Source organism: Odocoileus virginianus, chromosome 17, assembly GCF_023699985.2.
Source record: "Odocoileus virginianus isolate 20LAN1187 ecotype Illinois chromosome 17, Ovbor_1.2, whole genome shotgun sequence".
Taxonomy (NCBI): Eukaryota; Metazoa; Chordata; class Mammalia; order Artiodactyla; family Cervidae; genus Odocoileus; species Odocoileus virginianus.
The window spans coordinates 22,444,459-22,466,221 of NC_069690.1; the positions used below are offsets into that span (position 1 = coordinate 22,444,459).

At 53.4% G+C, this 21,763-nt stretch overlaps 1 protein-coding gene across 9 annotated transcripts in view; it reads left to right on the forward strand.

The window, feature by feature from the left end:
* Positions 1–21,763, forward strand: part of RAP1GAP2 (RAP1 GTPase activating protein 2) — a 213,128-nt gene that overhangs the window by 26,286 nt on the left and 165,079 nt on the right. For 6 of the 9 annotated variants that reach the window (XR_011492172.1, XM_070478863.1, XM_070478862.1 and 3 more), the window contains one exon: positions 8,996–9,031. Coding sequence is in view for 8 of the 9 variants with exons in the window: in XM_070478863.1 (XP_070334964.1) it covers positions 8,996–9,031 (36 nt within the window). In the remaining variant the exon portion in view is untranslated. Of the gene's footprint in view, positions 1–4,703; positions 4,880–5,584; positions 5,773–8,995; positions 9,032–17,521; positions 17,661–21,763 lie in introns of those variants that run through there. The other 3 variants (XM_070478865.1, XM_070478864.1, XM_070478868.1) reach the window with 3 other exon arrangements.

Genomic DNA, 21,763 nt, shown 5'->3' on the forward strand with positions numbered 1-21,763 from the left:
TGAGATAAATCTCTAAAAACAAAATTATTGGCACAAACAGTGTGTGCACTTAAAATTTTGATAGATCTTGGCTTTTCTGTGGCGGCCCACTGGCTAAGACTCCGTGCTCCCAATGTAGGGGGCCCAGGTTCAATCCCTGATCAGGAAACTAGAGCCCACATTGTTGCAACTAAGATCAAAGATCCTGTGTGCCACAACTAAGTCTTTGCGCAGCCAAATTAAAAAAAAAAAGGATAAATCTTGCCAAATATCTAGACACTAATGGTGGGGTGTCTGTTTCCTTATATCCTCACACTATTATTATTTTTTTTTTTTTTAACCTTTCTTATCTGATGGGTAAGTGTGTTAGTTCCTCAGTCATGTCTGACTCTTTGTGACCCCATGGATTATAGCCCGTCAGGCTCCTCTGTCAATGTAATTCTCCAAGAAAGAATGCTGGAGTGGGTTGCCATTCCATTTTCCAGGGGATCTTCCCAACCCAAGGATCGAACCTTGGTCTCCCACATTGCAGGCTGATACCTTATTATTATTTAAAAATGATTTAAAATAATGGCACATGTTTCAGCTTCTACAGTCCACAGTCACGTTGCTGGGAGTTCTCTTGATAGACTGGGTTACAGAACAAATCAGAGTAAATTGCACAATCATCGTATGTCAGGGTCCTGCTCTTGGAACCCAGCTTTCACAAGCACTGCTCTTGTAATTCTTTTGGTCATTGTCTTGCTTTTCAGAATTTGTGCAATGGGAAACTCAGTCTAACCCTTGAGACAGGGTGAGGGGGAGGTGACCGGGGCAGTGTAAATCACCAAGCGGATGTGAGATGTTTAATCTTCGTCCCAAGGCGTACATGCCCAACCATTGTGGGTCTGCTGGCTCCAAATGCCATGGCGCCCTGTCCTCCTGGGGACCAGAGTGTCCTTCTGTTACTGTGCTGTGTCCTCACCTGGCTTATAAAGGAAGCAGAGGCTCACCCAGCGTCCCCTTTGAGGCCAGGTGAACTGAGGCCTCCTAAGAGCATGTGACTTGCTCGAGGTGATTCAGTGGTCGAGCCAGGAGAAGAGCTGAGCCCTGCGGGGTCAGTACTGATGCCTGCTTACGCTGTCTGGAGTAGGGGAGGATCCAGGCCGAGTGATCTAGTGCCTGCTTCTCTAGGGACATCTGTTTCCTTGGCTTCCTGTAACTGCCTCATCCCCACGCCTGGGAAAGGAGCTGCTTCATCTTTCAGCTCCCGCTGGTGGCTGCAAGGACAAGTGGAGGAAACCACACTGTCTCACCCTTCCCTCCTGCCCCCTGCAGACACGATGGAGGGGCTGCTGGCAGGGCCTGGGGCTGCCTCTCCTCCTCTGACCCCAGCCAGCTTTCTCAGTTCTGAGTTTCTCTAAAGCCCAGAGAACTGTGTGGGTTCCCTGGAGCCCTGTCCCCAGGCTGGGACTCTGGCCGGGACTTGCCTCCTCAGCTGGACCAGAAACACCCACAGGCCTCCACCAGGGAAGCCAGGGCCTTGGGTCTTGCTGACCCAAAGTGGGTCACCTCTGTGGAAGGGTGAGGAAGGAACCTCAGGAGAGAAGGACTTGGGTATGTGCTCCTTCCTGCTTCATCGTTGTTCTTTCCCAGCTGTTGAGATGAGTCTTGCTTTCAGGGCCTTAGTTTCCCCATCTGTAAAATGGGCTCTGCATGAACTGGGTATTTCTGTAAGTTCCCGGAGTCATGGGGGCAGGTTTGATTTGCTGATGCAGATCACTGTGCAGAACAGTGGCTGAGAACTTGGGCTTTGGAGTCAGACCCAGCTCTGTTACCATCGCACTGGTTCGTTAACCTCTCTGTGCCTCTGTGTCCCCAGCTGTAAAATGGGGAGAAAGTGGTGTCATCTCAGAGGCAGTGGTGAGACTGAGAAGTCAGTGCTGGCCTGCAGTCAGCTCAGACCCAGCGCTGCCCTGGCTCCACTGCCTGGTCTCTTGTCCTCATCTCCCCCCTGACTGCCCGCATGCTGAGTCAGCAGAGGTTTGGGAGGAAGCTGGGCTGTGCTCCGTGAGGCAGGAGGGCTGGGCCTGGCTCCCAGAGTGCTTCTCTTTTCTCTTGACTCACAGTCCTTCTCAGGGAGCTGTGGGCCCCTCACTGCCCACCTCCACCCAGAAGAAAAGCCGAGGGGTCAGAGCAGGGGCAGCAGGAAGCTGAGTGAGACCGAAGGAGAAGGTGGAATCCTAATAGACAATACTTGTAACAGCTCCGGTGATGGTGTGGGAGCCCTGTGCTGTGTTAATGTTTATAATCTTGTGAGGTTGGTGGCAGCCATCCCCTCTTGTTGTTGTTCAGTTGCTAAGTCATGTCTGGCTCCTAGCGACCTCGTGGACTGCAGCACGCCAGCCTTCCCTGTCCTCCACTATCTCCTGGAGTTTTCTCACGTTCATGTCCAATGAGTCGGTGATGCCATCCAACCATCTCACCCTCTGCTGCCCTCTTCTCCTCCTGCCCTCAATCTTTCCCAGCATCAGGGTCTTTTCCAATGAGTTGGCTCTTCACATCAGGTGGCCAAAGTACTGGAGCTTCAGCTTTAGCATTAGTCCTTCCCATGAATATTCAGGGTTGACTTCCTTTCGAATTGACTGATTTGATCTCCTTGCAGTCCAAGAGGCTCTCAAGAGTCTTCTCCAGCACCACAGTTCGAAGGCATCAATTCTTTGGCACTCACCTCCTATTAGGGAGGAGGAAACTGAGGCCTAGAGAGGTTTGGTAAGTTGCTGGAGGTCACACAGCTCCAAAGCTTGGGAACCTGAGCACTGAGGAGAGAGTGGATGAGGCTCTCACCTCCCTCCTGAGCTTATGGGGTAAAATTAAAAGCTCTCTGGGAACTTCCTTTCTCTCTCTCTGGGCCCTGGGGGTCAAGGAGGGGACAGGTCCTTCTGGACTCTCAAGTTCAAGTCCAGTCTGTGAGTTCTGTGCCCCTTCCTGCTGATGCAACCAGGTCATTGCTACTCCTTGGCCAAGTGTCTGAATCCCATGGTTCCAGGTCTTCTGTGATTGCCGTGCAAGGCGGGAGAATCCAGCCTGGTCTTGAAATGCTCCTCCCTGCCTGGTCCTTGGACTGCCCTTCTGATCTTCAGATGCTTGGACCTGGGCCTGTGTCCCTTCTGGGTCTGTGAACACTTGGCCCAAGTGGCCTCCTACCTGGGTGATAACCTGGGTGTCTGCAGACTGTAGGGGCCTGAAGGAGAGCATCTCTCAGCCGTGTCGTCCCTAGAATACACTGATGGACAACAAGCACACGTGGTCCATGTGTGTACTGATAGGGATAGATAAGATGAGGGGTCGGAAGTGTCCAAACTTGCTGTGACGGCAACCCCACTTCTCTCTCTCTCACACAAAAACACATCAGACGATGTGCTCCAATGATGGGCTCGCCAGGAACTCCCTCTAACTGCTAAAGTAAGTACTTTGCAGAAGGAATTTTTTTATTATTAATAGTCACCCCACGTGACTCCTGGGCCGAGGCTGTGAGTTGCATCTGGCTTACCCTGGGGCTCCATCCGGTGGTTCAGGAACCCTAGGGAGGAGAGCAGGGAAGCGTTCTGGGAGCGAGTCAGGGTGGGTTTGCTTAGGTCTCCTGCCCACTCCCGAACCAGGAGGCTGAAGCCCTGGTTGGCCTGGCCTGCACCGGTCAGCTGCCACAACATGGACCCAGCTCCCAGCTCCAGGGAAGGGGGGCCGGGGGCGGGGGCCATTGCTTGGTGGAGGGGGCCTGGCAGCCCGTCTGGGACCCTTCACCCTTCCAAGGTGGTGCTAGTGGTAAAGAACCTGCCTGCCAATGCCAGAGACCTGGGAGATGCAGGTTCGATCCCTGGGTGGGGAAGATCCCCTGGAGGAGGTCAGCTTCCCCCCAGAAGCTGATGGGGCACAGAGCCGTCTTGCTCAGAGACACGCCTAATGGATGCGAGACAGGCAGGACCCAAGGTGTCCTTAGTAGTTGCAGAGTGTCTCCTGAGTCTGGGGTGGGTGCAGTAGGGATGACAGATCTGGGTGTGGAGTGGACGTCCAACGGGAAGCCAGTGGTCTGTGCAACCCTAGAAGGTGAACCACGTGATTCTTCCTTTCCTGGGGAAGGTGGGGGTGGAGGGTGCAGCCTGAACCAAGGCCCACCAGGCTCCTGCTGAGCAGCCCACTGCCTTTGAGCAGAGGACCCCACACTGGGCACTCCCAGCCCTGGACTGGGCTGGCCCCTCTGCTGTCCCCAAAGGGCTGAGGCCCCTTCTTGCCTTCCCTGCAGACGAGGAGTCAAGAAAATAAAAATGCCTGTGCCCTCTGTCTACAACGTGGGCATGGCCCTCTGGCCCTACAGCATGGACCTGACTCCCAGCTCCAGGGAATGGGGGCCAATGGGAGAGGCCAGTGCTTGGTGGAGGGGGCCTGGCAGCCCGTCTGGGACCCTTCACCCTTCCAAGGTGGCGCTAGTGGTAAAGAGCCTGTCTACCAATGCAAGAGACCTAGGAGATGCAGGTTCGACCCCTGGGTGGGGAAGATCCCCTGGAGGAGGGCATGGCCACCCACTCCAGTATTCTCGAGTGGAGAATCCCATGGACAGAGGAGCCTGGCGGGCTACAGTCCACAGGGTCGCGCAGTCGGACACGACTGAATGACTGAGCAGGCACCCTAGGCTGCTGCCGCGTATGTGCCACGCCCTTCTACGGGGCTCTCATGAGGGAGCGCCTGCCGTGTACCAGGCAGGGTCAGCACTGGTGCAGACAGAGATGAGGACTCACTCGCCTGTGGTTCCAGAGGGAAAGGCGGAGACAGGGTACCGCCCGCCACCCCCGCCACTGTCCGCAGGAGCTCAGCACTGCTGGCCTCTGTCTAGATGCTCCAGGGTGGCATCTGAGCAGCACAGGTCGGTGCCTGTGTAAGTGAGGGTGCTGGTAGGAGCATGTGTGTGATCTGAGCGTGTGCCTGGGTATGTTTGTATGGGGAGTTGTGTGTGCCTGAGGTGTACACGTGGGTGTTTTTGTCTGCATGCACCTGCATATGAGTGTGCAGTACCCGTGTGCACATGTGTGTGGATGTCTGTTGATATATGTGAGCATGTGTGTGCCCATGTGTACCCATGGGTCCTGTGTGTACCTATGAGCTCGTGTGTGTGTGTGTGTGTGTGTGTGTGTGTGTGTGTGCATGCCCTGGGCCCATGTGGGTGCACGTATACTGTGTCCACATGCATGCAGGTGTGATCACAGGTGTGGGGCTGGTTTATCTGGTAGGGTGAACTGGAAAGGCCAAGGTCCCACCTCTGGTAGCCCCAGGGAGTCGACGCAGGGGCCCCCCATCTGCAGGGCTCCCGGGCGGGTCTCTCTCCCCCCCACCCCCACCCGGGCACAATCATGGGAATCCTCAGCCTCCGTGGCTTCCAGGAAGCCCGGGTGGTGTGGGGCAGAGCTGCCAACTTGGGCTGTGGTGCAATCTGCCAGCCGAGCCCCTTCCGGAGCTGCGGGTTCCTCTGGGTGAGGGGAAGCTGCCCTCTGCGACCTCCCCTGCCTGTCTTGGTGCGTCCTGGGGGCCAGGACACACCTCCCACCCCATGGCCTCACCCACAGGAAGCCGGGTTGGGGGGCAGGCGATGGGGGAGGTGCCACAATGGGTGCCCCGCCCCTCGTGGGAGGCCGTGGACCCCGCTGCTCCCAGGCTGCGGCAGTCTTGCCAACAACTCCGGGGACGTCGCTGGACCAGGTGCCCCCCGGCCACAACGATGTTTGGCAGGAAGCGCAGTGTCTCCTTTGGGGGCTTCGGATGGTGGGTAACAGATGGGAGGGCTGGGGAAGGGGTGGAAGGGAACTTGACCGTGAAGCCTGGTTGAGCCTGTGCCTGGGACCTGGTCGGTATTGCGAGGGTGGGGGGGTACTTTCAGATGCCTGGGCCAGATGGAGATGGAAGATCCCGGGAGGGATGGAGGGGCATCAGACACAGGGCTTTTCCTCACTGTCCCTTGGGTACAATCTTCGAGAGAATTCAGAGGTTGGAGCTGGAGGCAGTGTGACTCTGGCTGAAGAATGTGTGTTTCTGTGTCTTGCATTTCCATATACGTGTATGTGCACCTGTGATGATTGCAAACGTGTGTGTGTGTGTATCTGAGACTATGTGTGTAGGTGTGCATGTCTGTGTGACCGGGTGTGAGGTGTGTGCCTGGCCGGGTGGGTGTGCCTACGCGTGTGACCTTGTGTGCCCTGTTTCTGGGTGCCCCTCTGAGCTTCTGGACCTGCTCATGCTCTTGTCTGTGCACATGTGTTATGCTCCCGTCTGGGTCATCTTTGTGACTTCGCTGCAGGGAGAGTGTGTGGCCTGTGCGGGCGTTTGGATGGCCGCCTCTGGGCAGGGGTAAGCAGTGAGCCGTGAGAGCCCAGAGCCGGGCAGCAGGCTTGCCTCCAGGGGCCCGCCCCCTCCCTCCCCTACAGCCAATCCTAGCTCTGTCCGAGCCTCAGCAGCTGGTTCTGTGCTCTGACCTCTCCCCTCACCCTCTGTGCCCCCCTTTTGCCACTGAAGTTTCTGTCTGAGACCCTTTTCCTCCCTGTAGGGCCAGAAAGTGGGAGAAACTGAGGTCAAAGACTTGCCTCTGGTCACCAGCTGCTGGCACTTCTCCATGGCTGGGGAGCCGGGTCTAGTGGTTTTCGTTATCGGTTTCCTTTCAGCTTCTAGGCTGGGAGTGCTGTCAGAAAAGAGGTTCCCAGTGATGGGGTGGGAGGAGGGTGGCCAGGGCTGTCCTGGTGTGGACGCTGGGTGGCCAGTGGTGGGGGGCGTGAGCGGTGAGGGAGAGTGGGAGGAAGCACCGGGGCTCCCAGACATGGGATGGCAGGGCCTCCTGGTGGGGCTGGGGGGTTAGGGTGGGCATTGCGCCGGGTTGGCTGCTAGCGGGGAGCAGTTGCTGCAGTTGGTTGAGGGCTAAATTACAGATTCCTGGAGCCCTGGTCCACCCCAGACAGTACAGAGAATCTCGGGGGTGGTATTTTCAGAACTCTGTTGGATGCTGGATGCTGAGTGTCCACTAGCTCTGGGGTGGACCAGGTGATGTGAATGAATGGCATGGGGCGGGGGAGGAACCTGGGGGCCTTGGTTTCCTGAAAGGGAAAAGCTCAGTTGTCATGCTGCCCTATCTCCCCATCTCAGCCCTGTCAGACCATCGGCCCCGCCCTCAGAGGCCACACCCCAGCGTGGGAACCCTATTGCCTGAGTAGGTGTGGATGTGGGTGCAGGGACTGAGCTGCCGCGGCCCAGAGTGTGACCCAGAGTGTTGGCGGCGGGCGGGTGGTCGAGGAGAGTGAGAGGGCGCCGTGCTGGGAGCCCGGGGAAGGCTGCCGCACCTTTGCTTTTTGAGAAACCCAGATGGGACACTTCCGCTCCCCAGATCTCCGTGTCCTCCCTGTATAAGTGGAGTGTTTCTGCCTTACCCACAGCACAGGGATGCTGTAACTAAGGAAAAAAGGTTCCTTGAGAAAATGTAAAATCTAAGGGCTTACGGATCGGGGTTGCACTTGGGTCGCTGTGGATGACAGATATTCCAGCAGAATGCAAGGATCTGCTTCCTGGGTCCACCTTCCTCCTGTTCGGTGGGTGGGATGGGAGAGGAGGTGGGTCTGTATTCCAGAGGTGGGAATGAGACCCCTGGGGACCCCATGGAAGCCCCGAGGAAGGGGACCAGGAGGCGTGTGGAGAAGAAGCTGGGAGATGGGACCTGGGCTAGGAACCTCGGGTGTGGCTTCGTTTGCTGCCGGGAACTGAGACCCGAAGGTGCTGGGAGTTTACTCAGAGTGAAAGGACCCCGCCCCCTGCTCCAGGGCTTGGTGCTGACTCGAGATTTCTGTGGCAGCTCTGCATCCACACCATGTGGCCCCTGACACCTGTCCCCTCCCCCTGCTGACCCCAGTCATTGTGTGGATGGGAAGCTTGTGGCAGAGCTGAGGTGCTGGACAGGGGTGGCTGTAAGACCTTTCCAGGGTCTCTAGCTTGGTGGCACTAATAGTGATGATTGGTGATGGTTGAATGGCATCAATGACTCAATGGACATGAGTTTGAGCAAACTCCGGGAGGTGGTGAAGGACAGGGAAGCCTGGCTCGCTGCAGTCCTTGGGGTGGCAAAGAGTCGGACGTGACTTAGCTACTGACCGACTGAAGAACAACCATGGTGATGATGACATGGGGCAGTGATGACGCTGATGGTGATGCGACACTGGTGTTTGTGACCCCTGAACAAGAGGAGACACAGACAGTGGGAATCTCACCTCCCTTTCTGTCTCTGGAGAGAGGAAGGGGCCTCTTTTATCAGCCATAAGGGCTGGCATATGCAGAGGGTAAAAATAGAAGCCTTGAAGCCCTGCCTTGTCTTCCAGCGAGGGTGGGCGCAGGCTGGGCGGAGTTGCTGGCTGCGGGGACTGTCTGCCGCAAACGTGATCTGCTCTGAGCTCCCGTGCCCGACAGATCCCACCCGCCACGCGCCCTGCAGCTTGCTGTCAGGTTCTCTCCCAGAAGTGGCTTGTGCCTCCTTGGGTGGTAGTGTTAGCTCCCTGAGGAGGAGGGTCCCTGGTGCTGGAGGTTGTGGCATCTTTCTAAAGCAGAAATATCCATGCGTCGATTGTCCAGCTGCTGTGACCACCCCCCCCCCCCCCCCCGAGGCTGGGTTGCAGGGTCCTCTAGTGGAGTGTGGGTTACGAAGGGAGATGACATTCAAAGTGGTTAGGGTCTGGATTCAGGTACTGGGATCCAGGCTGGACCAGTGATTCTGAGCCGGTTTCCTCATCTCTAAGATAGGGAGAGTAACAGGACCCATCTCACCGGGTTATGAGTGGCTTCAGCCCTCCGAGAGCTCCCAGTCCTCCCTTCCCCAGCCTGGAGGAGAACTTCAGCGTTGTCCCCTGCAGGGCCCTGCAGGGCCTGTGGTCTGGGTTGGCCACAGGAACTGTCAGCTGCAGGTGCTGGGTGCCCACAGCCCCCACACTGACGGAAGCCCTTGCTTTTCTTTTGGCAGGATCGACAAGACCATGCTGGCGAGCCTGAAGGTCAAGTAAGTAGCCACTTCCTGTTATGTAAAGGTCAGAGGTAACGGCAGACAGAGCGGCGCTGGGGCCTTCATTTCCCTCCTGGTTGTGGAAATTATGAGCGGGGCTGTTGCATGTCAGACTCTCCATCTAAGTCCAGGGGCTCATGGACTGGGAGGTTGCTGGACTGGGTTTTTGATTCCTGAAATATCTGGGGTACCAGCATGGGGAAAATGTGACATGTGAAAAGCAGGGAAACTTTCAGGCCACAGCTCAGGGGTGTAAAAGAGATAATTGTATTTTCCATCACTTTAATTTTTATATGGAGTCCCAGTCCCATGGGGCTGTCTTTCTGACATTCCCACCTACTTGGAAAATTGTGCCACGCAGTTCTAGGACCTGCCAAAACACCCCAGTGTGTGTGTGTGTGTGTGTGTGTGTGTGTGTGTGTGGTCAATTGGTCACTGAGTCATCTGTTACCAGACGTCTGTCCTCCTGTACAGACTGGCCTCGGGGGCTCTCTGAGAATTCCAGCACCAGATTCAGGGTCTGGGAATCATTTGCCTCGGTTTGCCATGTGTCTAACCATCTGCTGGGGAGCTCTGAGCAAGCACCCCTTTGTCCTAGAACCCCTGACTGATCGTCTCTCATCACCTTGGCTCCTTTTCCCTCCATGTTTATGGCCAAACATTTTGTCTGCTTCTGGATCCTCTTTCCTTCTTGCGTGCCCAGTCGCTCAGTTGTGTCCAACTCTTTGCAGCCCCATGGACTGTAGCTTGCCAAGCTCCTCTGTCCATGGACTTTTCCAGGCAAGAATACTGGAGTGGGTTGCCATGTCCTCCATCAAGGGATCTTTCTGACCGAGGAATTGGACCCATGTCTCTTATGTCTCCTGCATGGGCAGGCAGATTCTTTACCATTGTGCCATCTTGCATGAGATGCTAGGTAAGAAGCTGAGTTACTAAGGGGTGTAGAGTAGTAAGAATGGATTTTCGATGCTGTCTTGGGATGTCTAATTCAATTTCACAAGTGTTTATTGAGGGCCTGGTTGTTTTAACTGGTAAAGATGGTACATGTAACCTGGAAGGGAACGAGTACAAGGCAGAGTGAAGCGTTGGGGTCAAGGACCAGTGTTGAGAGTGGGACCTCACTGGGGTCTCTGGGTACCTGGGGTCTGAGGGCTTAGGCCTTGGGAAGGTGGTGTTGAGAGGATTGTTTGGGATAGGACCATGTTCCTTCTTATGCTTGGTTAAGAATCTTTTGATCGCAAGAAGCAAAAATCCAGTGTAATCTGGTTAAGCAAAAGATGAAATTTATGGAAAAAAATAGCAGGGTGCCTCAGGGAACCCTGAGGTGGAGCTGGAGCTCAGCAAGACTGAATAGGAACTGGAAATCCATCCCTCAAAGTGCGAGCTGACTTCCCTGTGAAAATTGATAAACTGATCCTAAAATTCACATAAAAAATTCAAGGATAGTCTTTTATTTTTAAATTAAAATTTATTTATTTATTTTTGACTGCATCAGGTCTTAGCTGCGGTTCAAGGATAATCTTGAAAAAGAAGAACAGAGTTGCGGAATTATACTTCCTCATTTCAAATTTACTACCCAGTGACAGTAATCAAGAGAGTTCAGAACTGGCATAAGGATGGACATATTGATCGGTGGAATAGAATTCAGAGTCCGGAAATAAGCCCTCACATTTGTGGCCGGTTGGTTTTCTTTTTAAAAAAATACTGATTTGTTTCCTTTTGGCTGTGCTGGGTCTTGGTTGCCGCGGGCAGGCTTTTTCTGGCGGCTGTGAGTGGGGGCTACTCTTTGTTTTGGTGCCCGGGCTTCTCACTGCGGTGACTTCTTGTTGCAGAGCACCGGCTCGAGGTATGCAGGCTTCAGTGGTTGTGGCTCGCAGGCTCTTGAGCACAGGCTCAGTAGTTCTGACACATGGGCTTAGTTGCCCCCTGGCATGTGAAATTTTCCCAGACCAGGGATAGAATCCATGTCCCCTGCACTGGCTGGCCGATTCGTATCTTCTGTACCACCAGAGAAGTCTGTCAGTTAATTTTTTTTTATTATTAATTTACTTGGCTGTATTGGGTCTTAGTTGTGGCATGTGGGATATAGTTCCCCGATCAGGGATTGAACCTGGGACCCCTGCAATGGGAGCACGGAGTCCCAGCCTGTGGACCACCAGGGAAGTCCCCATCAGTTGATTTTCAACAAATGTGTCATGACAGTTCAATGGAGAAAAATAGTCTTTCAACAAATGGTGTTGGGACAATTGATATCTACATGCAAAAGGATGAAATTGAATCCTCCTCTCACACCATATATAAAAATTAACTCAAAATGGATCAAAAACGTAAATGTAAGAGCCCAAACTATCAAAGAAAACACAGATGAAAATCTTTGTGACCTTGGATAAGGCAATGGTTTTTTGGGTATGACACTAAAAGCACAAGCAACAAAACCAGTAAGAACAGCAACTTGATTAATTTAGCTTCATCAAGATAAAAAACTTGTGCATTACAAAGAACACCATCAGGAAAGTAAAAAGACAGTGCACAAAATGAGAGGAAATATTTCCAAATCACACATGTAATAAGGGACATATATCTAAAACATGTAAAGAACTCTAACAACTCAATAATACAAAGGCAAAAACAATTTAAAAATGGGCAAAGACTTGAGAGTTCCCTGGTGGCCTAGTGATTAGGATTCTGGGCTTTCACTGCCGTAGCCTGAGTTCAGTCCCTGGTGAGGAACTGAGATCCCGCAAGCTTCATGAAGTGGTCAGAAGAAAATTAAAAAATGGGGCAAAGACTCTGAATAGACATTTTTGCAAAAAAAATATATAAATGGCTAATAGGCAGATGAAAAGATGTTCAATGTCATTAGCCATCAGGGAGCTGCAGTCAAAACCACGGTGAGATACTAACTCATCCTCACTAGAATGACTATAAAAAAGACAGATAATAACAAGTGTTTTGTGAGAATGTAGAGAAATCAAGCCTTATACACTGATGGTGGAAATGTAGAATGTCACAACTGCTTTGAAAAGCAGTTTGGCAGTTTCAAACTTCATGGTGATGCAGTGGATAAGAATCTGCCTGCCAAAGCAGGGACGTGGGTTTGGTCCCTGGTCTAGGAAGATTCCACATGCTACGGAGCCACTAAGCCCATGAACCGCGACCGTGTCCTGCAACTCCTGAAGCCCATGCAACCTGGAGCCTGTGCTCCGCAACAAGGGAGGCCCCTGCTATGAGAAGCCCGTGTACCGCTTCTAGAGAGTAACCCCTGCTCTCCACAACTAGAGAAAACCTGTGCGCAACGATGACCCAGCACAGCCAAAAGTAAATAAATAAATATAGCAGTGTGTGCATGTCAAAAAGAATTTGGCGGTTTCTTAAAAGGGTAAACATAGAATTACCATGTGACCATCAATTCCATTCTTAAATATACATCCAAGAGAAATGAAAACATATGTCCATACAGAAACTTGTACATGAATGTTCATAGCAGCATTATTAATAATAGCCCTAAGTGGATATAATCCAAATGTTCATCAACAGATGGATGGATAAACAAAATATAGTGTCACCATGCAATGGTATATTATTTAGTCATAAAAGGGAATGAAGTAGTGATTCACGCTACAACACAGATGAACCTTGAAAACATTACATGTGAAAGTTAGTCATAGAAAATCCACATATTTTATTATTAAACTTTTTGTGGAGTTCCATGTGCTGTACAGTAGGTCCTTGGGAAACCACGTATCATATATTTCTATTTATGTGAAATGTCTCTATAAGCAAATCCATGTGCGCTAAGTTGCTTCAGTTGTGTCCGACTCTTTGTGACCTCATGGACTATAGCCGGCCAGGCTCCTCTGTCCATGGGATTCTTCAGGCAAGAATACTGGAGTGGGTTGCCATTTCCTTCTCCAAAGAGACAGAAAATAGATTAGTGGTTTCTTAGGGCTGAGGAGGTTGTTGGGAAAATAAGGGGAGTGGATGTAAAAATACAGGCTTCTTTTTGGGTGATGAAAACGTTCTGGAACTAGTTCTTGGTACAAACTCTTGGTTCTTGGTTGTACAAACTTGCGAATATACTAAAAAACATTGAATTGTACATTTAGAAATGGTAAAAGTGAAAGTTGCTCAGTCACGTCTGACTCTTTGCAACCCCATGGATTATACAGTCCATGGAATTCTCCAGGCCAGAATACTGGAGTGGATAGCCTTTCCCTTCTCCAGGGGATCTTCCCAACCCAGGGATCAAACCCAGGTCTCCTGCATTGCAGGCTGATTCTTTACCAGCTGAACTACCAGGGAAGCCCAGAAATGGTGAATATAGTAAATAACTACATATAGGAAATAAACTACATCTCAATAAAATTGTTAAAAAAAAAAAAGAGGGAATCTGATTGGCCCATCTTGGTCCAATCAGTTTAGCCAGAGAAATGGGGTTTATGGATAAAACATGGCTGCTGCAGCCCCCTCTCCCTGTGGGAAGGGTTAGTTCTCAGAGAAAAGGATGAGCTGTGGGCTGGACCGGCACCATAGGAGGTTTTATCCAGCCACCCCCATGACCCTTAGGACCAGAAGGAAGATTGGTACCTACTCCCTCATCCTCCTCCCCACTAATACCTAAGATGAAATTCTGCCCGGATGCCCAGGACATGGCTCTGTTTACTGGCAGGTCCTTAGGCTGCCAAGGGCATGTGCTTGGGCTCCGCCAGGTACCCAGAGGCTACCTTCCTTCTGCCTCTGCTGGGTGAGACATCTTTCCCTACCAGTGCAGCCCACTGGCTTCTCCACTGAGCACCAGGAACCCCTGGGCTGCAGCCGATGCTCCCAATTTCCTTGGCTCCTCCGCCGGGGACCTGGTGTCCTTGGCATGAAGACAGTCAGCCAGGTCACTCCTGAAAGTGTCCCTGAGCTGTGCAGCTCTGAAATGGGGGGTTCTGGCACCACCGTTATTGAGCACTTACTATATGCTCACTTTTTTTTGTTGCTTATTTTGTTGCACTGGTCGTGGTTGGAGCATGCAGGATCTTCTGTCTTCATTGTGGCGTGTGGATCTTTAATGGCAGCGGGCAGGATCTAGTTCCCTGCCCCTGCCCCCCTGCATTGGGAGCTCAGAATCTTAGCCAACAGATCACTGGGGTGCTCACTTTTCATCACACAGTTCCCCTGAAGTTTCACAGCTACCTGGTGAAGCAGCTACCACTACTGTCTGCATTTTACAGAAGAGAAAGGGAGGTGAGGGAGGTTAGGGAACTTGGCCCAGGTCATCAGTGAGTAGGTCATGCAGCTGGGATCTGAATCCAGGTTATACTTCATCCCTGGTTCAGTCCAGGCTGGAACTGGATCCTTCTCAGCATCTTCCCCTGCCCTACTTGCCCACTCTTTCCCCAGTGTGGACAGAATGCACCTCTGCCTTCACAATGCTGTGGGTAGGAGGGCCTAGCCCCCTGCTGGAAGCCCAGGTTGAGAGGGCTCTGGGGTTTCTGAATGATAAAGACCCCCAGAAGCAAGAGGTACCAGGTGTCCTGGAGCCACAGGGGAACAGTGGAGAAGGGAGTGGTGGCGGCACATGCAAGAGAAAAAATTGGGAGTCGGAGACTAGAAGTTGTTCACCTCTCCAGGCTCAGTTTTCCCATCTGTAAAATGGGAGAGTTGGACTGGTGTCCAGTTTGCTCTCTTCAAATTTTGATTTTCTGGGAGTTTGCTTTCATGCCGTTTGTCCTTTTGTTTTTCTCTCAGGACCTTGATGATGGTGGGTGCTCGCTGTTGAATAAGTGAATGCAGGCATGAATGAATGAATGCCTTTGAGAGCAGAGGCTCTGCATCCTTCATCTCTGGCTCCCCAGAGCCTAACACCTTGCCTGGCATGTAGCAGGTTCTCAGTCTGTATTTGCTGGATGAATCCATTATGAGTCATTATGGTTATTTGCCCGTCACAGGAGATGGAGGGCTGGAGAGACAAGGAGGGGAGCCACCCTTCTCCAGCCTGCCCCCAGGCCAGCTTGGGATGTGGTCTGTGTTACAGTGGTTGAACCAACATCTTGAGTGGATTCCCACAGGGCAGATCCCAGGTTGGCAGGGCCAGTGTTTGCTCGTGGAGGTCCTTGAAGCAGCATCCAGAGGGGAAGACCTGAGCAGAGAGCCTCAGACGCTTTTCCCCATTCTTTTTCTGCTGCCTCTTGCCCTCCCTCTCAGAGACTGCTGCTTCTTTGCTAAAGAAAGAGATGTGAGGAATTCCCTGGTGGTCCACAGCTTAGGACTATGCTTTCATTGCATAGCACTTGGGTTCAATCCCTGGTTGGGGAATGAAGATCCCATAAGCCCAGTGGTGTGGCTGGGAAAAGAAGAAAAAAAAAAAGAAGAGATGGAAAGAGGTGTGTGTGTGTGTGTGTGTGTGTGTGTGTGTGTGTGTGTCTGCCTGCTGCATGGGCTGGCCAAGCCATGCTCCAGCCATTTGAGATGACTGTCATACACAGGTACTGGCCATCACGGGGCTGGTTGAGTGTGGAGGTGGTTCAGGGCAGCTTGTCTCTACTGTTGAACACAGCGTCATGCACACTTCTGCTGATGGGGCAGTTAGAACCCATTGCCCTGTAGGGAAAAGAATCCACCTTTTAAATGGATGGCCTCCATTCTTGGGGCTTCCTGGGTGGCTCAGATGGTAAAGAATCCACCTGCAATGCAAGAGACCCAGGTTCGATCCCTGGGCTGGGAAGATCCCCTGGAGAAGGGAAAGGCTACCTACTCCAGTGTGCTGGCCTGGAGAACTCCATGGACTGTAGTCCACGGGGTCGCGAAGAGTTGGACACTGCAGAGAACTTGGGTTCGATCCCTGGTCAGGGAACTAAGATCCCATATGCTGTGCAGTGAGGCCAAAAAAAAAAAAAGAAAGAATGACAGTCTCTGTTCATGGAAACTTATAGTCCCATAGGGGGACAGACAGACAGTTGCAATGGGATGTGACAAGTGCTAGCAGAGATTCCTCAGAGAGGATGGAGGGGCTTTCTGGAGGCTTGGTGGTGCCTCAGCCGTCTCTGACAGTGAATGAGGTCAGCTCCCCAGGCAGCAGCACCAGCCTGTGGGCAGTGAGGTGCACAAGGCGTGGGCTGGGAGGGACCTGGGTGCTGTTATCACACCAGACGGATTACCGCGTGCCAGGTCGGGGACAGATTGGGCCAAGTCAGGAGTGTGGGAGGGCTGTGTGGCTGGCCGGGCTTGCCTCTCTGCGTGGCCAGGAGCCGTGGAAAGACTTTCAGGCAGTGGAGTAACGTGGCCGGATTTGAGTCTGAAGGCCCTGCGGGCTGCCATCTGCTGACTCATTGGAGAGATTGGAGGCTGGGGCTGGGCCAGTGGGGTTGGAGAGTGGGGGACAGATTGGAGAGCGCCCGAGGAGGTGGACTTCCCACCCTGGAGCTGCTTTGGATGTGGGAGGTGAGGGCAGGGGTGCCGTCGAGGTGAAGACTCAAGTTTCTCAGCGACCCCTTGAGTGGATGTTGGTCCCGTGTACGGGGCTGGAGGAATTTGGGCAGCTAGGGATGGAGGGAGAGAGTAAGGCTTTTAAAAAAAAAATTAATTATTTTTGGCTGCGCTGGGTCTTCACCGCTGCTCGCGGGCTTTCTCTAGTTGCGGCGCGGGCTTCTCTTCTTGCGGAGCACAGGCTCTAGGTGTGTGGGCCTCAGGAGTTGTGGTTCTCAGGCTTCGTTGCTCTGTGGCAAGTGGGGTCTTCCCTGGCCAGAGATGGAACCTGAGTATTCTGACCTGCCTCGAGGATTCTTAACCACTGGACCACCAGGGAAGTCCGAGAGTAAGGCTCTGCATATACAGTCTCTGTTCCTCCTTTCCCTTCTCCCCTCCCATGCGGCTGGCTTAAGTCCTGACCTTTAAGCCTACCCGCCCTCCCCGCCCTCCCCGCCCCCCAGAGAAGGGTGTGGAGGAGAGAAGCAGCATTTGAGGGGTGCTGGAGCTGGTGGGTGGCCAGGGAAGCAGGCTAGGCAGTGCCCTCTCCCTGGCCTTGCAGGCAGAGCTGGTGGTGGTCCTGGACTCTCTGCCTGCCCCCTGCGCCAGCTCCAGGCGTGCCTCTGGTGGGTGAGCACCAGGTGAGCACTGGTTGGTTCCACCGCACTTGTCACTGACAGCTGGCCGCACGGGGCGTGCAGGGAAACCGCTTGCAGACACGTTCCAGGTGGCGCGGAGAGGAACACCCCTGTTTCTGTCTCAAGCATCAGCTCGGGTCTGTTGATTCTTTAGGATAGTCCCCGGGCCTGAGAACAACACTGGCGTGTGTAGGTGTGTGTAGGCGTGTGTGCATGCTTGCCCATGCAGGTGGACATGAGCTTTGAGGGCCCGTGTGGGAGACTGAGTGGTGCCTTTTTTGGCTTTAGTGAGTTCCTATGGTAACCACGAACATGCCTGTTTTGGGATCTGGAGTCGTGGGGCGTGAGTGGCTACAGGGAGAACAAGGCGGGCGGGCGCTTAGCTGGCATTTGGGCTGTGGCCTGATTTCATTGCCAGGCACGAGGGAAGCACCTGGAGGTGCGGTTTGCCAGGCAGCAAGGTCTGCAAACCCGGGGTGATCTGTGTGCTCCTGGCCCTCCTCCGGGCAGGTCCCCACCATGCCCAGGAAACCCTGGTGAGTCCCTGCTCTGATTTCTTGACAGGCAAGCAGCTCCCTGGGTCTTGACCAGGTCTGGTGGGTTATCTGATAATGGGCAGCAGGGAGCCAGCTGGCAGCTCTGGCCAGTAGGTACTGGACGCTGGGTCTCTTCTGAGATGGGTGTGGGAAGGCGGGCAGGAGGGGCTCTGCTTATTCCCTGGGCCTCGTTGGGGGTGTTTTCTGTGTGGCTGGTGAGCTGAATGGTGCTTGTTGATCCCATGGGACAGGGCTAACGGGGACAGGGGCAGGCATCTGGGGGAGCAGGATGCAGATGGGGCAGCCTGAGACCTGCCAGCCCAGCTCCAACCATTCTGGGGGCTTCGCCTCACCCCATTCAGCTCCCTGAAAGTCCTTGTGGACCCCCGGGGCTCTGGCCATGCCCTTGAGCTTCCCCAGAGGCCTGCTGGCCTGTCCTGGATGGGAAGGCTCAGAGTCCCGAGCGGAGGAGGCTGGGGGACCCTGCCTGGGTCACCAGGAGCCGGACCTGGCCGAGGCCGGGGGAGAATTGCTCCCACTGGGCTTTGGCGGGAGGCTCTGATTCCCACCCTCTGTGTCCCTGTGCTTCCTGTCTGCACACTGTGGACCCTGGGGTTGGTCAGGGCCCCCTGCATCCCCTGGAGGGGCTGCTGGTGGATGGGTGGCCGGGAGGCACTCAGGGGTGTCTGGAGAGGCGGGTGCCTGCTTCTCTCGCCTTCCTCCTGCTGGTTCCTCTGGGGCTGGGAGCAGGGAGTGGGGATGGGGGTGTCAGGAGGGGAGGTAGGCGGCCCCCCCGGCTTGTGCTAGGAGGCCCCTTCAGGAGCTGCTGCTCCTCCTGCCTCTGAGGGGTCCGGGTGAGGCTGTGCTGGGGATGGGGGCCATGTGGCAGGGGTTGCTGGGTCTCACTGGGGGACTGGGGGGCTGTGGTCCTGGTGAAGGGCAAGGGGAGCAAGGAATTAGACATTCTATGCTTTTTCCTGGCCTTCCCTCTTGAAGGCCAAGTCCAAGCCTAATCCCTAACACCTTTCCTTGGGAGCCTTGGTAAAGGAAGACAGGGAGCCTTCAAGAGAGATCCCCAGCTCCCTGGAGTCCTTGAATCTTAGGGCTGGAGATAAAAAGGTCAAATTAGCCACTATGTGAATCCCTTGTGCCCCTAAAACCAGTCACCCAGCTTGAACTTGGTTGCTACCTCCAGTGACAGGGAGCTCATTACCTTATAAATATGCCTGTTCTGTTCCAATATGGCTCTGATTGGTCAAAGCTGACCATTATTTTCATCTGGAATCTCTGTAACTGCCGACTGCTTGGTCCCTCATCTCCTGTCCCTAAACAAGGCTAACAAGCCTTTCTCTTGAGAGCCCCTGGACTTCGGAAGGTGGCTCCTGTTCCCTGATTTTTCTCTTCTGGGTCATCCCTGGCCTCTTTGGCTCTGTTTGGGACTTCTCACCGAAGTGTTCAGGTTTTCTAGGCTTCATTTCAAAGCCTCGATGAAGGAATTGGCCTAGACAGCTTGCAGGAGGCTGATGGACCTGACGATGGATGATGAGAAGTCATTGACTTCAACCTCCTTTACAGATGAGTACACGGAGGCCCCAAGTGGGGATGTCCCAACCTGAGACGGCCCAGCACAGAGGTGGTGGGTGCAGGGCCAGGACATGAGAGGTTGGCTCTGTGTGTCTGTGTAGTGCCTGAATCCTTTTCTGCTTCCCCATCCACCCCTCCATCTTTGCCACTTGCTGATTTAGGACTGGTCTTGTCTTTCTGAAGACAGACCTGATGCCTGCAGGGATCTGGCAGGGCTGGGAGGGACCTGGGGGGAACAGCAGGCACACAATCGGTGCTCTGCCAAAATGCCGCCCGTCTCCCCAGACCTTCCACGTTACAGAAGCTGGAAATCTGGAGTTTTCGGCAACAACTTGACAAGTAGCTCAAGAATTAAAAAGACCAAGCACATGTTACCCATCCTGCAGGCCGGATTCACCCCACCTGTGTGCCCCTTCTGCTGCAGGGGGTCAGCCCTGTGTTTCTCAGCTCCCTTCTCCCTGGGGTCTCCCTGTGATCCCTGGGGTCGATTCTGTGATCCCTTCTCCCCAAGTCACCTCTCCCTGGTGCTCTCAGCCCCTGCCTTCAGCTGTTGACTAGTCATTTCCTGCTCTGGCCCCAGACTGGGCTCACTCTCAATTAACCTTTTCTCTCTTCCAAATCCAGTTCTTTCCCTGTCACTGGATTGTGAAGCCCCTGAGTCACGGGGGTTGGTCCTCTCCCGCCCTCCTCCTGGTTCAGGCCCATTATCTCCTGCCCAGACAGTGACAAAGCCTAATTACCTCCTCCTCGGGCCTCCGCCAGCTCTGACTAATTCATCATCCTCACGGCCGCCTCTAACTGCTCCAAGGAGGCCTGGATCTGCATCCCGACCTTGTTAGTGCGGATTCCACTAGGACTTGTCCCTGGGACCTTGGCTGGGGGCTGGGCAGTCTCTGGGTGTGTTTACCCCTCCGTGACTTCTCTTTCTGGCGTTAGCATCCACTAAACTGTCTGTGGTCCACGGCAGATAGTTGGATCCTTCGTGGCCCCCAACCAAAGCACTGGTTCCCAAGCTTTTCTGGGAAGCTTAAGAAAAGAAAAATTAAACTTAGGCATAAGAAAAATTCTCAGGTCCAGATTGCACTCAATTCCAGATTTGGAAATCAGTGCCTAGGGTACCCAGATTTGGAAATCAATTCCAGATTTGGACTCAGTGCCAGCACTTTATTTATTTATTTAGCTCAATCTTTTTTCAAAAAAATTTTTTTAATTAGAGAAGTTATTATTTTTGGCTGCTCTGGGTCTTCATTGCTGCATGAGGGCTTTCTCTGGTTGCGGCGAGCGGTGGCTCCTCTTCATTGCAGTGCGCAGGCTTCTCTTGTGGAGCACACAGGCTCTAGAGCGCCGGCTCAGTAGTTGGCAGTGCTTAGTTTCTGCTCAGCATGTGGGAATCCTTGGAGCAGAGGTTGAACCCCGTGTCCCCTGCATTGGCGGACAGATTCTTAACCACTAAACCACCAGGGAAGCACCTGGTCTTTGTTGTGACATGCAGGATCTAGTTCCCTATCAGGGATCAAACTTGGGCCCCCTGAGCTGGGAGCTTGAAGTCTTAGCCACTGGACCACCAGGGAAGTCCCATGCCAGTACTTTTTAAAGATTCCCAGGTGATTCCAATGGGCAGCCAAATTTGGGAACCCCTGTCCCAAGGGATAAACAAGTGCAGTGACTGTCACTGTGAATATGGGCTGCAGGTGGGTGAGTCTCTCTAGCCCAGGGTTTCTGTTGACATCTGGGGCTGGAGGATTCTGTCTTGGGGGCTCTCCTGTGCCCTGTAGGATGTTGAGCAGCATCTCTAACCTCTGCCCTTGAGATGCTATCAGCCTACCCCCTAGTAGTGACAATCAAAAATGTCTCCAGGCATTGCTGAGTTTCTGGGGCAGGGGTATAAGAGCTCCCCCAACCCACTGAGAAACATTGCTCCTGGCCCAGCCAGATCCAGCTCTGCGCATTCTATCATTTTATTTATTTATTTGTGTTTGCCTGCACTGGGTCTTTGTTGCTATGTGAGGGTTTCTCTAGTTATGGGAGCAGGGGCTACTGTTCGTTGAGGTGCACAGGCTTCTCTTTGCAGTGGCTTCTCTTATTGCAGAGCACAGGCTCTAGGCACACTTGCTTCGATGGTTGCCACTTGCAGGCTCTAGAGCATGGGCTCAGTAGTTGTGGGGCACGGCCTAGTTGCTCCCCGGGCCTGTGGAATCTTCCTGGACCAGGGATCGAACACGTGTCCCTTGCATTGACAGGCAGATTCTTAATCCACTGTGCCAACAGGGAAATCCCTGCAGCATTCTAAACTATGTGCAGAAGACAAAGCTACCAGCCAGTGAACCTCATCTTAGTGGTTAATCCGTGGGCTTTGGAGCCAGGCAGCTTATGTTTAAATCCTGACTCCACCAGCTGGGTGACCTTGGGCGAGTGATTTAACCTCTCTGTGCCTCAGTGCATGGTTAGTTTTGTTTTTCTGTTTTTGTTTCTGTTATCTTCTCTTGGCCTTTAGCTCTAGCCAGATGATGAGATTTGCC